General features: G+C 37.0%; 1 protein-coding gene across 1 annotated transcript in view; it reads right to left on the bottom strand.

Moving 5' to 3' along the window:
- The window catches only part of Dmd (dystrophin), a 2,373,110-nt gene that overhangs the window by 738,956 nt on the left and 1,616,996 nt on the right, over positions 1 to 17,158 (bottom strand). Inside the window, exon 50 of the mRNA XM_017795501.2 lies at positions 8,580 to 8,688. Coding sequence (XP_017650990.1) covers positions 8,580 to 8,688 — 109 coding nt within the window. The remainder of the gene's footprint in view (positions 1 to 8,579; positions 8,689 to 17,158) is intronic.

Below are 17,158 nucleotides of genomic sequence, written 5' to 3' on the forward strand. Positions count from 1 at the left end.
CCTGAGATGCTGGGGAAGAATAAATATCTTTCAGGCTGTAATTTTAAAATCTACTGTGTAGATTCCCCTTTCTTTGAGGGCAAAGTTATATTTAATTTAAATTCTATTCAGTTTTAAAGTTTTAGGAAGTATTAGAAATATATGTTGAAGACTTCTGTGCACTGTAGTATGCCCATCCCCATGAAACTGTTTAAGTAGTTCTAATTTTCCCTAGACAATACAGCATTCAATATTATTGTCTATACTACTCAAGCTCTGTTTTTTTCTTAGAGGATGTTAAATTGTATATGAAGGTTGTGGTCATTTCAATATAATCAGTATTTTATTTCTATTAATATATAAGGCATAGGCAATTTTAAAGAAATCTTTAATTACCAGAAAATGCTTTTAGACTTTGATATTAGTCTCCTCTTTTCCTTAAACACCCCTATACCCATTCCCACACCCCAAACAGAAAAAAAGAGATAGAGGAGAGGGGAAGAGATTTGATTTCCAGGAATGCTTCCAATAAGCATTCCCAAAGATGGATTAGAGCTGCTTTTCCTTTGCCATTTCAGACCCGAGAAAGTACTGCCTTAACTGGAGCTGGTAACCAAGCAATAAAACTGCTAAAAGGTTAAGAGAGGGAGAAGAAAGGGAGACTCATCATCACAACATGAATAATTACCATTTAAATACTGGAGCTTTCACAGTCTATCACTGTCTGGGATGCTAACAATGATGGCACTGTTTTATCTTCCCCGTTGGAGCAGAAAACACCGTTGAAGAACCTGGCCTGGGCCCAGGAACTCCCACTAAGAACATTGAATAATTTGCTTCTGATAAATGGGACCAACACGGGAACTGTCTACGGAGGACCTACTGTGTTCACTTTCCTTTATGCAGAGTAACACATCTCATTATATTTCAAGCGGCCTCACCTCACTGATGCATACAAATAAGATTTTAAAATTAATTAATAATTAATGATAAGATTGGAGGGTTTCTGAAGTCACGCATGGCTTTGAAATATCTCTCAAATGATCTAAAATGATTTCTTATTCTGTTAATATATTTCTAAAGAGGCTTCACATTTTTAGTACAGAATCTTATTCCTCAGGGGTAGGTTTCAAGGTTTAGAGACTATAACTACAAAATCAACAAGAATGTGCAGAAGTCTTTAATAGTTTGGGTATAATAACATTTTTATACGTAGTGCTGGAGATAGAACCCACGGTCTTGTTCACACTGGGCAAGCATTCTACCAGTGATCTATATCTGCAGCCTGCAATCTTCTAAATAAGTGACAGTTTTGACTTCACAAGACACTGAGATTTGTTTTTTTGAAGGGTTTAGTCAAAGCAGAATCAAGAGTTGAAAGAACCAAGGCAGACTGGAGAGTAGTTTCCCTACGAGAGGGTATCAGTCAGGAATACAGGAAGAAGAATGTGAGATCTTGCAACTTCCTTCATTCTGCCCTGATCACTGCTGATAAAAGAAACCTGTATTCGTTACTTAGCTAGGCAAATATTAGCAGGATTGGAGGTCACTGAGGATCAGTCTATTCCTCTCTTATTTAGCTTGGACCCCACTTCCCTGGTAAGACCCAATTATAAGGAAGAGGAAAATATCACAAATGCACTCTTCTTAGAATTTGAAATACCAGGTGTCAGGAGAGAAGAAACATCCTCGCTGCCTCTTAAGATTTAAAATACCACATGAAAGGGAGGAGGTAGAATGTAGGAGGACTATGTTAAGGCCCATTAACTGAAGGCTATTGCTGGTAAAGAAAAGCTACTTTAGAGATTTCTTTTCTGTTGTTTAAAATTTGTATTACTTTTATTTAGGGGTGTGTGTGTGTGTGTGTGTGTGTATGTGTGTGTGTGTTAAGGTCACATGTATCCACACATGCCATGGTGTGTGCATGTAAGTCAGAGAACTATTTGCAGGAGTCAGTTCTCATCTTCTCTCATGTAGGTCCTGTGTATCAAATTCAGATCCTCAGGCTTGAAAAGCAAGTGCCTTTATCCACCGAGCTATACCACTGGCTCTACTTTATGGATTTATTTCTTTTTTATTTTTCTTTTATTCTTTTTACTTTCCTCTGTTAAATGATTTTCAGCTCACAGAAATTAGACCTGGTTATACCTCTGGCCTCCAGTGCAGACAGTAACATTAGAAACCTCGGAAATGATAGTAAAATTGAAAAGATAAAGGTTTGTCCCCTTCCTTAAAGAACGTGTATAAATAAGCTACTAATCATTTGTCTAAGAAGAGGGCCTTCAGGAAGCTGTAAGATATATAACTTGATACAGCTGAAGACATATTAATAAGATGGGAGGATTATGCATCCCATAAATGTATATATATATATATATATATATATATATATACCCTACAGGTCCCACCCTCAATGTACTTGCTTATAGATCCTCTCAGATAGGCCTGCCCCCACTTTCTGTATAGTAACTCAGGAAGTGAAACTTTTATTTTCCCTCTTACTATCTCCTTTTTTGGACACTGGCTAAATCCTAAGCTGGCTTGTTCTGACATTGGGCATTCTCATGGTCTCTGAAGAACTGAAGGCACCTGCCCACAACCATGTGGCTGCCTGCAGATTTCCATTGCTGAACCTGTCTACTTTCTTGATGTCTAGCTCAGAAAGCACTCTTTGTCTCTTCCCCTTATCCATCTCCCTCTTTAGGCAGCTGCTGAGATATCCAGCTGGCCTGCCCTGTTGTTTTTATCCCTCAAGCTCTAGTAAAATAATTCTTGGGTTTTCTTCTGAGAGCCTTTTAAAGTTCTTTATCTATGAGACTGAGAGCCCTGTATTCCCTGGCAACAATATTCCCAATCTTCATTTTCTCACAATTTAATCCAAACTAATAAATAGTTCTATGCCAAGATTTCATTCAAGCTGCAATTAACCTCAGACTTTATTAAATTACTTACATTTTAAAAATACTACTGAAAGGGCAGTAGATTATTTTGTTTATTTCTGATAAGGTGAATAAAGTTTAAATAATAAAATAGCTTCCCATATCTTAGATTTAGTTGAAATCAAATGAGAATAAACGATCACTGACATATCATATACTAATCAATAGCATAAGCTTTCGAATTACAGAGACTTACATTTGACTAGTCACTGTGCCTACCAACTTTGAAATCTTAGATTACATGTTGAACCTCTTTCACTCTCAGTTTTCACATCTAAAATATCGGAATCAAATCATAACTCACTCAGAAGTCCTAACTATGTCATAGAGTGTAATACCTGTTTTAATTTAGGTTCACACCGAAGTATATTTTAAGATGAGGATTTAAGTAGAAGTTGTTTAACTTGGAGTGGGATATCTTAGAAAGCTATAGTAGAGGAGGAGGGAAAAGAAAAGAATGAAATAAAAAGGCAACTTTTAAACTTTTTTTTTGTCTTTTTGAAACAGAGTCTCCCTGCAGCCCCAGCTGTCCTGGAATTCACTATGTAGACCAGGCTGGCTTTGAACTCACGGAGATCTGCCTGCCTCTGCCTCCCAAGTGCTGGGACTACAGGCATTCGCCACCACGCCCGGCTAACTTTTAAACTTTTAAATATGAAGGAAAGTATATGACTTGTGAATTAAGGAGCTGGAGAGATGGCTCAGTAGTTAAGAGCACTCTGGCTGCTCTTACAGAGGATCCCTGGTGTTTTTTCCAAAACCCATGAAGGGTAACAATGATTCCCAGGGATCTGACGCCCTCTTCTGGCCTCTGCAGGCATTGCATGACATGGGTGCACTCATGCGCAGGCAGGCAAAACACCCATGAACATAAATTAAAAATAAATAAAAAATTTAAAAAGACATGTTGATTAAGCAGGTTATTAACCTATAGGCAGCATACCACAACCTATTGAAGACCTTTGGCAGGAAGTTGTTATATTCAATGGCGGAAAGATGAGCGATTTAATCTCCAACTTCCTTACATGAGTAACGTGCTCTTTCACTGAAGTCTCCCTCTCTATTGCCTCCAGTTGTATCTGTAAATGGGCTAGCTTTTCCTGTGGTACGAGAAAACACCTAGGCAGAACCACAGGTCCTTGTCTTCTAAAAGACTCAAATATGCAGCAAAGTTGAGTACTAAGGAAATACAGGTGGAACACTCAGACACTCCCCCTCCCCCTGTTTCTGTCAATGAAGTGTCATTGCCAGAGAGGCACACCATTTTTTATATAATGTCTGTGGTGTGGATGCTTTTAGTATATGTTCAGCGTTGACCACATGACTCACAAAGCTGAAATTACTTAGCATTTGGTCCTTTACACAGAGTGTTGATCTCTTATCTAGTTAGTAGCACAAGGCAGATTACAATGTAGGGTTTTTGACCTCCAAGACTATAGTTACACAATTTCACCTGAGACCTGTTGTTTCCAAATGAATTACAGGAAGAGGTGGTTTTACTAGAGTTTAGTCAACAACCAACCTCTGTTGACCTGCTCTGATATATATCTCCTACACCATTTAATTCATTTCATAGATATCATTCTGTGATATTTGACAAATTTCTTCCTTGGAGTATTCGTATGGAGAATGTTCTTTATGCAACTTCTTTTGAAAATGCTAAGTAGGGTGCTGTAGAACATGAGTGTCCTCAGACCCAGCAGCTTGTGGATAAGAAAGGATTCACAGTGACATTTACCACCAGATTTGCTGGCTCTTTGCCTCCATCTGCCATGCAGGCCTTCAGACCCATGTGAAGTCCTGGCTGCAGGCTAAATGTTTCTTTGCTTCTCTAGAGACACTTCACATACACATGTCTGTTCTCCACATAACTGCTGGAAGTACAGAAGTGCTCTGCTGGCTGGATCCTGCCTGATTCTACCTCCAATTTCTAAGCTATATTGTCCTTGGTCAGGAGTGGGATAGGTATCAAAGGTACTGGAATTATAAGGGGATTCAGTTGTCATTTACAACACTGGATCAAGTCTCATTCAGCTGCATACAGCTGTAGGTAGAAAGATAAACCCCTTCCCAGTCAAAAGAGGCCCGAAAAGTGAAGTCCTGGCATCAACTATTTGGGCCGCCCTTGGAATTTTTTTTTAGAGAGAGAGGTTTTAGCCCAAACCTACAGAATCAGAAACTCTGAGGCTGAACCCTCACAATCTGCACTTTAATAAGAAATGGAATGTTTTTTAAGGGTATGGTGAAATTTGACATAAGGCAATGGTTGCACACCAACACCTGTGTTTTTCCTTCTTCTCCCACCCCATTTTTTTTTGTCTTTTTGAGACAGGGTCTCCCTGTAGCCCCAGCTGTCCTGGAACTCACTATGTAGACCAGGCTGGTCTTGAACTCAGAGATCGACCTGCCTCTGCCTCCCGAGTGCTGGGATTAAAGGTGTGTGCCACCACACCCGGCAGCCATTTGTTTTTATATTTAAAAAAATATTTTATTATTTTTAATTTATGTGTATGCATGTATTACCTGCATGTAGGTAAGTGCGCCCGTGTCATGCAATGCCCATGGAGGGGCAGAAGAGGCTGTCGGATCCCCTGGAACTGGAGTTATGGACAGTTGTTAGCTGCCATGTGGGTCCTGGGATCCAAACCTGGGTCTTCAGCAAGAACAGTCATTGTTCTTAACCACTGAGCAATCTCTCCAGCCTCCCCATCATAGGCATTTGTATATAAACTTGCCTACGATCAATCTTCCTGTTCCACCATGCACACCCATGGCAATGTACCACTGTAGCTCCTTTCAAGAAATAAAATTATTTTCCTACCCCTAAAATCTAGGAAGTGTTTTCAAGTTGCAATGGCAAATGGAATGTCACAGAAGTGATGTACAAAACTTCAAAGTCTTAGCATCAGGATGTTTTGAAGCTTCCACTCTTCCCTTCTTAGAGGAAGACTGCCTTGAAAGCATCATATGATGAAGCCATAGACTACTCCACCAGAGAATGTGTGGCTCTATGAAGGAATGAGACTCTCTAGCCAACAGCCAGCTCTCAGATATCTGAATGAGACCATTTTAGACATTCTAGCTCTTATTCAGTTGTCAAATAATTGCATGCACATGGATGAGGCTGACTGGGATGATTGGAATAATTATCCAGCTGATCACAGTGGAAAAGGCATAGCCACAGAATCAAAATCAAATAAAGAGCTACTTCTTTAGGTCATTAGGTTTTGGGGTGCTTTTATGCTACAATGGATAACTGACACACTCATATATCTAGGCTCATCTATGGAAGAGATTTGTTTCAGGCATGCTCATTTATCTCACAAGTTTGAACAGTTTCTACAGCTCAGACAAGACAACTGTATCATATTATATAATGAAAGTAAACAGCCAGAGGGAAGCTTGCTTTAGTGATTTAAAAATAAAAATAAAATAAAAAACAGTCACTTTGAGCCTCAGTGGCCACACATGCAAAAGAAATATATTCAGCCATATGGCAATTTCAATGATTATCACAGGTTCAGAGTTCTATGCTTCTAAGAAATGCAGAGCGAATTGATATTTTTATGCCCAGATTTGTGTCAGTTTGCTAGAGTAGAGAAAATCCTTTCTTTGAGAAAATCCCTCTCACTTCCTTTCCAGCTTTGGTCCCAAATCTGCCAGTTATCACCAGTGGCTTAGATCTGAGCACATTCTAATTCTCTTCCCTACTGGCAGCAATATGGAGGAAACCATAGGAGAAGGAGATGAGGTCTTTGCTGAGTGGGGGAGGAAGTAGAGGAGGAGTGTAGAAAGACTGTCTACCTTCTCTACTCTTGGTCTTTGTGTGGCACTCTCTTGGAGGCTTATTGGTCTTGCTTACCAACCCACTCCCACTCCTCTGTTCCTTCTTCAATAGCGTCAGCTATGGTGGTTCCCTCTGTGCCTGGGAGAATTTCCATTTATATACATAATTATATATATGATCAGTTTTCTGATGTTTTCAGACTACCTTTCCTTTATCCCCACTCACTTTTGCTCTTGCTACTGTTTGTGTGTTGTGTGCAACCATGTTTCTTATTGTTCAGTGTGTGCTCGGATCACCTGGAGATTCTGTTATGATGTAGATGAGTTTTCAAGATTCTTGGGTAAAGGGCTTAAGATTTTGCCTTTCTACCCAAGGCCATTTGGCATCAATCTGTAGAATACATTCTGTAGCAATTGTGTTTGCAATAGTAGATTTTCTTTTCACTGTTTTACCATTTTTCTCTTCCAATTACAATATGATTCATGAAGGGAGAATATTTTATTTCATGATAAATTCTCCACACTTAGTCTGATGCTTAATACTTAAGAGTTTTCTCCATAAATATTTATTAAATGGATTAATTATACATGTTCTCAGAAATCAAAACTAAAACTTTGAATGTATTTCCTGTTAGAACAGTCATCATTACATTTAGGGACACTGGATGTTAGCTATGTTTCTGTGTCCTGGTTTTCTAATCTTCCTACAATATGTAGAGTAGCTTACATGAGTGCGTAAAACCATAAATTCTGTGTTCAACAAGCTCTTCACAGAGTTACAGACTCTCAGGTTGAACATGACAAAGACAGCTAGAGAATAAAGTCTAGTAAGTGATTATTTAGGGACAAGTGTGCAGAACTGTGCTGAGGGAAGCCACAATTACAGCATAAAAGCATCTAAACCTGACATAATTAGTTCAATATAAACCCTGATATAGCAATTTCAGTGTCTCAGGTTGACAAAAACATAATGCTTGTACATCTTTTTTCAAATCTCCAGTGTCATTAAATCTCTCCCATGACTGCTGAAAACCCCTAGTGGGCACATGAGATATACTGTTCGCATATTCTTGGGGCTCTTTTAAGCCAAGTACTATTTATGTCTCCTATTGTATTATGCCAATACCACCTTGACTGTGATCCTTCAGATCATTGTATTTCTCTTGGATAGAAAATACAAAAATCTCGTTCACTTGAAGAACCAGTCACTGTGCTTTCATAAGCACATAAGTACCTAAAATGGAAGAGCTCTTAAAATTAGTCTCAAATGTGGCAGGCAGAGGTCCTCTGTGAGCTATATGTTTCTGTGATTTGTATAAGGATACTTGAATGATATTGTCTAAATATTACAGAATTCAAAGAACCTGGATTCATTCTCACATATATAGTGTTAGTGGATATATGCGTGTTTTACCTAACTGCATGGTATGTCTATTCCTGGATACTGGGAATATTGTGGTGTATTGTTTTCTTACTGAGAATCACCTCCAAATTTAGGTAAAGAACTCTCTTCACCTCCAGTCAATCAGAAATACAAATGAGGAGAACCTCTTCCAGGAATTCAACATGACTCTACAACAGTTTTAAGTCTCTTGAGGAACCAGCTGAAGTATCGATTTAAGCCAAATGCCATTTTGGCTTCTCTTCACCTCACCTCCTCTTTTCCTTGTAGTTGTATCTTCAGAGATTATTTCTTGTTATCCTCTCAGTGTCCAAGGAATCCACTCAAAGGCCTATTCAAAGACCTATAACACAAATGTTTACTCCTTTCTGTAGAATCAGAAACCAATTTTCCTTTTCACTCAGAGATAACCTCATAGTGATGCTTTTCAGGAAATAGCTAAAGCAAAAGAGAATGGGTCACAGCGTACTTACAGGCTCCAATAGTGGTCAGTGCAGGGACACGGTCAGGCTGCTTTGCTCTTAGTTCTCGCAGTAAATGGTTTACAGCCTCCCACTCAGTGCTCAGATCTTCTAATTTCCTCTTTAATAGAAAAGTATACATGTTACTGATTTCACTAACACCAATATAACTTAACTCATCAAGTTACTTATTCATTTTGTGAATATATTATTGAATTTCTATTGTATCTTGTTTCCAAATTAATTTTTCTGAGTAGAGCACTTTTCAATTGAATTATAATTATGTTACCCAAATACCCTACAAATCTTTATTGATTGCAACATAGACAGCCTTCCTCAGGCACAATTTCATTTTCAAAAAGTGGAATGCAAACATTAGTGAAAATGAAAAAAAACAAAAACAGTACCTCTCTCAACACTTTAAAGATAAATATGCATTGTGTCTGTATTCTTCAATCACCTAGTGAATGTTTTCCCAAATCCTAATGCTATGCCTCCCCCAGATAAATTATATTAGAAGGTCTTAGAGGGAGCGGCAAGACACTCCATAGACTCCTTTAGGAAAAAACTCATATGTCAGGTGTAGAAATGATGTAGGCACATATCCTTCAGCTGTCCATAGTCTGAGAAACTGCTTAAGCTACAAAGGGCTTCTTGCTCCAAGGACATTCATTCAAGGGGAGGATGTGAAAGAGCTCCCTGTTCATGAAGGCAAATTTTTCTATAGACAGTAGTAAGTTGATATATGTTTAACAACTGGCTTTCTGCTAGGGGCAGTCACCTTGATTTTAGTATTCTCCAATTTCTTTCATGGAAAACCTAACACTATGACCAGTTTGAAATTACTAGGCTAATACCAAGTGATTCACCTCATGCCAGAAAGCTTACCAGTTAGCCCTCATGAGATAATATGAATTGGTTCCAATACAAATGACCTAGGTATTCTAGTGATTTAATGTGGCTGTTAGACAGCCAAATGACTAGTTACAACCAGTAGTATGAGAGTCAAGTCTCTCAGTTTTGGGCTGAGGCTTTTAAAAAGATGAGTGAAATTTGAATTCTCTGTCCACTTGCTTTCTATGGCCTAGAAGCATAATATTCTAAGATTCTAAGGCAAATCTTAAGAACTGGGAAATTGGGGTGGGGGTGAATTAACTTCCAATTTCCCAAAGCCCTGGGGATCTTGTTAAAGTATTTATGAATTGGTCCCAGGCCCTGAATTCTAAATTTAGCAGCACTTAGGTGAAGGCTCAAGAATTTAAACTGTACGGTTTTCTAGGTTGATGTTAAAGCTATCTGTCCATGACTAAATCCTCAGGTGCTTGTTGTAGCTAATGAGTTACCTGAACATCTAAAGTACAGTAGCTATGTACCATCACTGGGAAACTCAGGAAAAAGACTTTGAGGTCATTTTCAATTGAAATAATTCTTTTGAGAAATTATAGTTGAGAAAGGTTTCAAAGTGTACAGGCAGAGGTCAGGATTTTATAATAACACTGGCCGGACAGCTGTTTGGCCAGGAACATATAGACTTGAGTCTCATGTGTCTAAGAATACACTAGCACTCGGTGAAGTCTCTGGAGTGCTTAACTTAGAACTAGCAAAGCTGACTGGTCCTAGTCTTAGAAACTTTAGCAGTGAATGCTAAATGTTAATAGCATTTGTATATAGCTATAAATGCCTATGATAATAAAGGAAATAAAAATAATTTTACTGATATGGGATATGGTTAAAATGAATAGGAGAAAATGTATTTTTGGTCTGAAACATAATTGGAAGAGTCAGAAAGGACAAACTCTTTAAAGGTGTCAATAGGAATGGTAAGTGAACTCAACCTAACAACTGGAATGTTTCATACACATTCATTGGCTTAAATCATTAATTTAATGCTAATTGTTTCAATAAAACATTCATTCATTTATGTATTATAGAAAATAAATGTTCAGCAGCTACTCTGTGTCAGTCTGTGTGCCACTTACTAAGGTTACAGAATGAAAATAATCTCTGTGAATTCACGGCGTGGTGGAGAAAACAGACATGAAAATAAATTGCAGCAGGATTTGGGGAAAATAATGATTTCGACAAGACTCATCGGGGAACAGCTTAACTCAACCTGGAGAGATCACTGGGTTGGCTGAAGAAGCTAACATGTGAATTGGTCTTTACAGATGACTGGGGATTGTACAGATAGGTGAGGTTTGAGTGCTGGAAGGGGGCAGGGCATTCCAGACAAAGGACAGAGCATGAGCATGTCTCACAGCGACAGGAAGCATTGAACCTTTGCAGGGAAGTGCAGTTTGTCCTGCTTGTCTGGACTAGTGTGTATAAGGAGTGATGTGAAATGGCTAGAACAGCTCTGCTGGCAATTTATTAAGGTCTTGTAATGTGTGATTATCAGATTCTTTTCTGAAACCAAGGAGTGGATGGAGGTGTTGAGAGCCCAGGAGTGATGTGATAAGATTTGTGTTTTCCACTGTGGGGTCTTTATCAGAAAGGAGCAGGCACATGAGTTTGGAAACTAATGTGGCAGGCACTGTGAGTAAGCAGCAGTTTGGATCTGACCAAAGGCTTCATGTGTGATTTTGAGCTAAGAAGTGCTAAGAGAAACTTTCTGACGAAATGCTTCTTTGAGCATAACCTTTCAGGGCTTTTTTGCCCAGTTCGTGTGCTTTTGAAGGGAGGTATTGTCTTCTATTCCTTGTCTTGTGTTCTCTGTATACTGAATCTGGTGCTTGTAGCATTAGATGCTTAGTAAATGTTTTTGAATTGAATTCAATTAGATAAAATAGTTATATGAAAGAAGAAAAACAGAGTTAATTATATATTCCTTTCACCAACTTGACATTATCAATTGCATACCATTGATAGCTTTTCTTAGAGTATATGTTATCCAGGTGTGTAATCATTTTATTAGGTATTTATAATGCCAGAATTATATTATGTTTGAAAAATTAACCTTCTAAACTAGGGTCACATATTTAGGTCTCTTCAGGGACTGGGTAGACATTACAGAAAGAATAGGACTTGTGTTTAAAGCAGAGCTACAACTTCAGTGGCCACTGTTCATTAGCAGCAGAAATATAGGCTTCTGCTGAGAAAATACAAGAAGCTACCTATAACACATCTACCAATCTTAGTCTCATTTCTGCAATGCAAAAACAATTTTATTCAAATATTTATGAGCACAAGGAAGTACGCGGAAGTTCATTGCTGCATTGTGTGGCGTAGAGGTCAACAGGTGTTTACATGTTAATGAATTGGGTAATGGCTATAGACCCAGCCTACGGGATAGTATACAGAAGTCAAAATTATTAAGCTAAGCATACTTAAAGAAATGTAGATAGATCTATAAAAAAAACGACTATGAATTTTAAAAACTAAGAAATAGAATGTATAGCATAATACATTTTTTAGATTTCAAAATATAAATAATAATGAATATTTTGTGAGAATAAAGTAGGAAGGAAAATAAGAACAGAGATGCTGCCACATTTCAGAAATTTTGTAAATTCATGGCTAAATATAACATGAAAGTATATACATCTAAAATTAAGCTATTAAAATATGTAGCAGTTACTCAAAGTAACTTGCTAATTGAACTATAATCTGTTCTCTTAAGGTTGTTTATGTGCTTGACTTTATATAAAATTAGAGATTTTCAATAGTTTTTCCCAGAATGAATGTTGCTGAACATTTATAAGCATATCGGTAAATACAATTATTTTATTTATTTAGAAATCAGTCTTGAATCCAAAAGCAAATATAAATTGCTCGACAGTTTGCAAAGTTATCATTAAGGTCATGATATGAGCAAGATATTTTTCAGGGCTGAAATTTTTGCTTAAACACAAAGAATTAAATATTGTGAAAGGCACTGAAGAATACGTTTAGTCTCTTTATTAGTCTGTGAAGGTTCAGTAACTTCACAGAGAGAATTTTACGAGAAACTAGAGGGAACTCCGCTGGTGACAGGTTGTAGTAATAAATAATAAAGATGAGACAATAAACAAAATCTAATCTCTAGAAAATACAATAATCATGGCCATTTAATGAAGACATTCTTTAACTTACAGAAAATCACCTATATGTGCTGAGCGAAAAAGGAAGGAGATAACATGAGGGAGAAGCAGAGGGACAGTGAAAGGGAGAATTAAGAAAGAGGAGAAGGAAGCTAAAATTTTAGATTTGCTTAAATAACACTGGGTCTGTGTGTTTTTCTACTCAGTGAGCGTGTCACTGCCAGAGTATGCAGAGAGATGAAAGTTTGCAACAACATCTCATGCAGTCAGGCTGGCCTGGAACGCACTATGTATCCAAGGACGACCTTAAACTTCTAATCCTTCTTCGCCCCCGCTCCTGAATCCTAGGAGTACAGGTATGTTTTACCAAGCCTGGTCGTGTGGTATTGAACCCAAGGCTTCATGCAAGCACTCTACCAACTCTGCTACCTCACCAGCCCCAGAGATGAAAGTATGTTGTTCCTACAGTTGACTTAGGATTAATTTCACATGCACAATGTAAGAATCTCACTAATTGAGTTGAATACTAATATTTAAAGTCATGTATCTCATAATATGGTTTTTAATAGCATATTGAGCACTTCATTCAAACGTCTACTGAAGAAAGAATGATCTGCATTGAATTTCCTAAAGTTCCAAGTGCATTCCTCTTTAACTAACAGAACAACTAATGTCATAATGAAACTTCTGAAAACTTAGAAAAATACACATTGTCTTGTGATATAGAATCAGAAGTCATGGATTGAAGTCCTAATTCACAACTACTGATTGTGTGATCGTTGGCAAATCAGATAGGTCACTGAGATTCATCAGCCTTGAAATGTGGATATAATACTACCCCCTAATTCATAGTTCTGTTGAAGAAACTAAATGAGATATTTTATGTGAAAAGAAGTCTGTGAACTGTAAAAAATCTATAAAATTGTTGGTTAGATATTATGCATAACTTAATGAAGCAAAACATAAAGTAGACAATGAAAATTTTCATTAGAACAGTTACAATAAAATAATTTCAGAGCTTAAAGGACTAGGTTTTTGATATCTGGAAATTAACATAAATGCTTATTCGACGTTTCTTTCATTAATATGTTAACACTAAATAGACTATTCATTCATTCAAATGTTATCTTCCCAATTTTTTTGTAAATGGGTAAATGAGGGGCTGCTTTAATTTGAAATGTACAGGTGGTTCTTTAAGCAGTATCGTTCATGTTCCACAAGTAACTCAGGAACCAAATATGTCAAAAATGCAATTAGTTTGTATGCTATGTTCTACAATTTTTCATCATTTTTAGGAATTGATATCATCACTTATAAAATGGGTACAGTTTTTAATGTGGGTCATTTCCCAAACTCCTTTATACTTCTTCAATAATCCAGTATACTTTAGAGTTAAAACTGATTATATATTATACATGTTCTTTTTTGTTTTGTTTTGTTTCATTTTGCTATTTGTTCCTCTAACGTGTGCCCATATTTTCTACTCCCTTGTCTTTTCTATGAGGCTGTAAAATTCTTTGAGACAGCAAAAGATATTTGGCTGCAGGATCCAGTATACCATTCTTCACATAATAAACTTTCAGTAATGTGCAATAAAAGTTGGTAAAAGGTAATAATGTGCTGTACATGTTAGTAATCTATAAGCAAATTGAAAGAAATGAAGTATGTGCATACATTCCAAGCTCTTTAAATATAAAATCAGTGGGATAATACTTAGCAAGCTCTTTTATTTATGAGAGTTCCAGAAGTTTTAAATTTTGAATATGCTAATTAAATAGCAAGACCCTGGCTTTCCTCAGATGAGCTTGAAATTCAACAGAGCAGTTTTATATTTCACCCAAAGAGAAAATTTCAGAGCACTTTAAATATGAGAATTTGGCTTCATATAATTGCATAGCACATTATTGTCCATTGCATATACTTTTCTTGGAAAGAGTCTTTGACTATTTAAACCATTATAACACATGATAGGAAATTTCATCTTTATAAAGAGTATGAATAATTATAAGAATGAGTGATTTCTGAATAGACATTTCTTTTTCAAACCTATATATGGGTTTTTTGTGAATTACATATCCAAGGGCATTTAGGGACAAATTAGACTCAGTAGGCATTAAAGCACTAATAGAGGACATGAAATCATAAAGTGGGGTGGGTTGTTGTAAGTGGAGGGATTGTGAAGTGGAGGTGGAGATAGGGAAGGGGACTATGATCAAACGCATTGTAGAAATTTCCTTTTAATTTAAAATTTGAAAGGAAGGAGATAAAAACAGTAGGACTTGGGAGATGGCTCAGTGCATAAAGTGCTTGTTACGCAAGTGTGAGGAACACAGTTTAGATCCCCAGTGTCTAAGTAAAAATGCCTGATGTGACAGTTCAAACCTGTGATCACAGCTGGGTGGACGAAATAGAGGAGATATATGGATACCTTGGCCAAGCCAATAGGTGAGCTTCAGGTTCAATCAGAGAACCTGTCTCAAAAAACAAGGAAATAAGGTGGAGAGGTGATAGAGGATGGCAACCAATATTTTTATTTGGCTTCAACCACATGTACATGAGGTGGGGGGAGAGAGAGAGAGAGAGAGAGAGAGAGAGAGAGAGAGAGAAATGGAATGAAGTTCTAAAGTCTTTGAACTTGAGATTTCGACAATTTATAATTTATTTTCTTGTGTAAATGCTTAGCATGTAAATAGTATATGCAAATGAATAGAAGAATCTGCCTATAGCTGTATATACCCAGATATGCTTGCAAATGTTGCTTTGAAATGTGTTCAGTACAAGTGAGGCCAAGAATTGAAACTGAAATTACAAAAACATTTGCCTAGCTATACTGGTACTGAGCAAGCCTAAATTGAGACTCTCCAACCAAATATTTTCTCAGAATTGAGTCTGCTCTTATTTGAGTCTATATAATAGTCTTGTGCCTCCATTGCTTTAGGTTAAAAAATAAATAAACTTGGTCAATACACTCAAATAATCACAAGAGAGATGAGTTTGGTATACATTGGAAGTATTCTAACAGAGTTTGGCTATACAGAGACAGTTGATAAACAATTAGTAATAATTCCTACTGTATAACCTCATATTTGTCACCATAAAGGTAATTTAAAAAGTTCAACTTAAGGATCATTCTTAAAAGGAAATTATGTGTACTAGAGAAAACATTAATAGATATTTTAAAAAATAAAATACAAGTTTTTCAGATATGTTGTGAATGGATGTTGAGCTTTGGGATAAAACTTTCAATGATTGCACTGAGAAAGTGAAAAATGGTCCTGCTGGTAGCTGACAGCCAGCTAGGCCACGATGGTCCCAGTTAAACATGAAAAAAGAACAAGAAATCAACACAAAAAAGACTTTGAGAAAATACACTAGAGGCAAGGCCACTCCCTGGCCAGGTTTCCAACAACACAGAGATGAGGTCCTTTACCATCACAGAACTGACTGATAGCTACTATTGTTTCATTAACAATGACTTGACTTAGTCCAACTTAATCTTTCTCAGTTTCTAGATGAAAGATGATAATCATGACCGTCATTCTGACTCTCTTCCTTGACAACATCTAATTTGAACATGGCTCCCACTTTGCTCATTCCTCCTTAGAATTAAAAGGACTTTGTCTTTTGGAAGTGTTTTATCCTCTGCTGAAATGAGCCAAATATTTCTAATTTGCAATACAGTTATGTTGCTAGTAGTCTTTAGTTAGAGAGCTTTTGTGTTTCCTTGTTTTTCCAGTGTGGAGATGGAACGCAGACCTCTGTACTTATTAGGCCAGTGGTCTACTTCTGATTTACAGTGTTACCTGAGGATTTTAGTGAAGTCATGGCGACATTCCAAAGCAATGCATCACAAATAACTTAGAAGGAAGATATGGGCTCTAGAATTCTAGAATAGTCATCTGAAGTGTTTGATTTGTCCTTGATTTTTACTTTTTTTAGGCGACATCTGAGGAGCGAAGACTGGCTTAAAACTCAATAAATATTTAGTGATAACTATGAATTTCTCGTTGTCTTTACTCCACTGGTCAAATACTGGGATGACGGGCAGGTGCTGCCATATCTAGTTATACGTAGTGCTGGGGATCAACTCCAGGGCATAATTCATGCTAGGCAAGTACTATACCAACTGAGCTACAGCCCCAGCAAGTAATATGCTAACTGATTTACATACCCAGTCCCCATATAAAGCATTTGAATAAAATTGTTTCATAAAATATAAATGTGGCAATGGCAATATTTATAAATTTGTGTTATTTTATAGAATGTAAGCTGCACTAGTTTAGTGCCATTAATCTCAGCACTCCAGAGGCAGAGGCAGGTGGATCTTTGTGAGATACAGGTTGACGTAGTCTATTACTGACCAACTAGTACTACATGGAAACCATGTCTGAAAACAAAACAAAACAAAAAAGAATGTAAGATTGTAAATATGGAAAATCTTACCCATTTCTCCAAAAGTTTCCACTGAGAATTTTCTCAAAAGTCTATTGCAAATTTTATCTTCAAATTAGAAAAGTGGCTGGTCCTCATCTTCAGACATTTGTCATTAGCATTTATTCCATTTAAAAATAT

Source organism: Nannospalax galili, unplaced genomic scaffold (genome assembly GCF_000622305.1).
Source record: "Nannospalax galili isolate Female #2095 unplaced genomic scaffold, S.galili_v1.0 scaffold7, whole genome shotgun sequence".
Classification (NCBI taxonomy): domain Eukaryota; kingdom Metazoa; phylum Chordata; class Mammalia; order Rodentia; family Spalacidae; genus Nannospalax; species Nannospalax galili.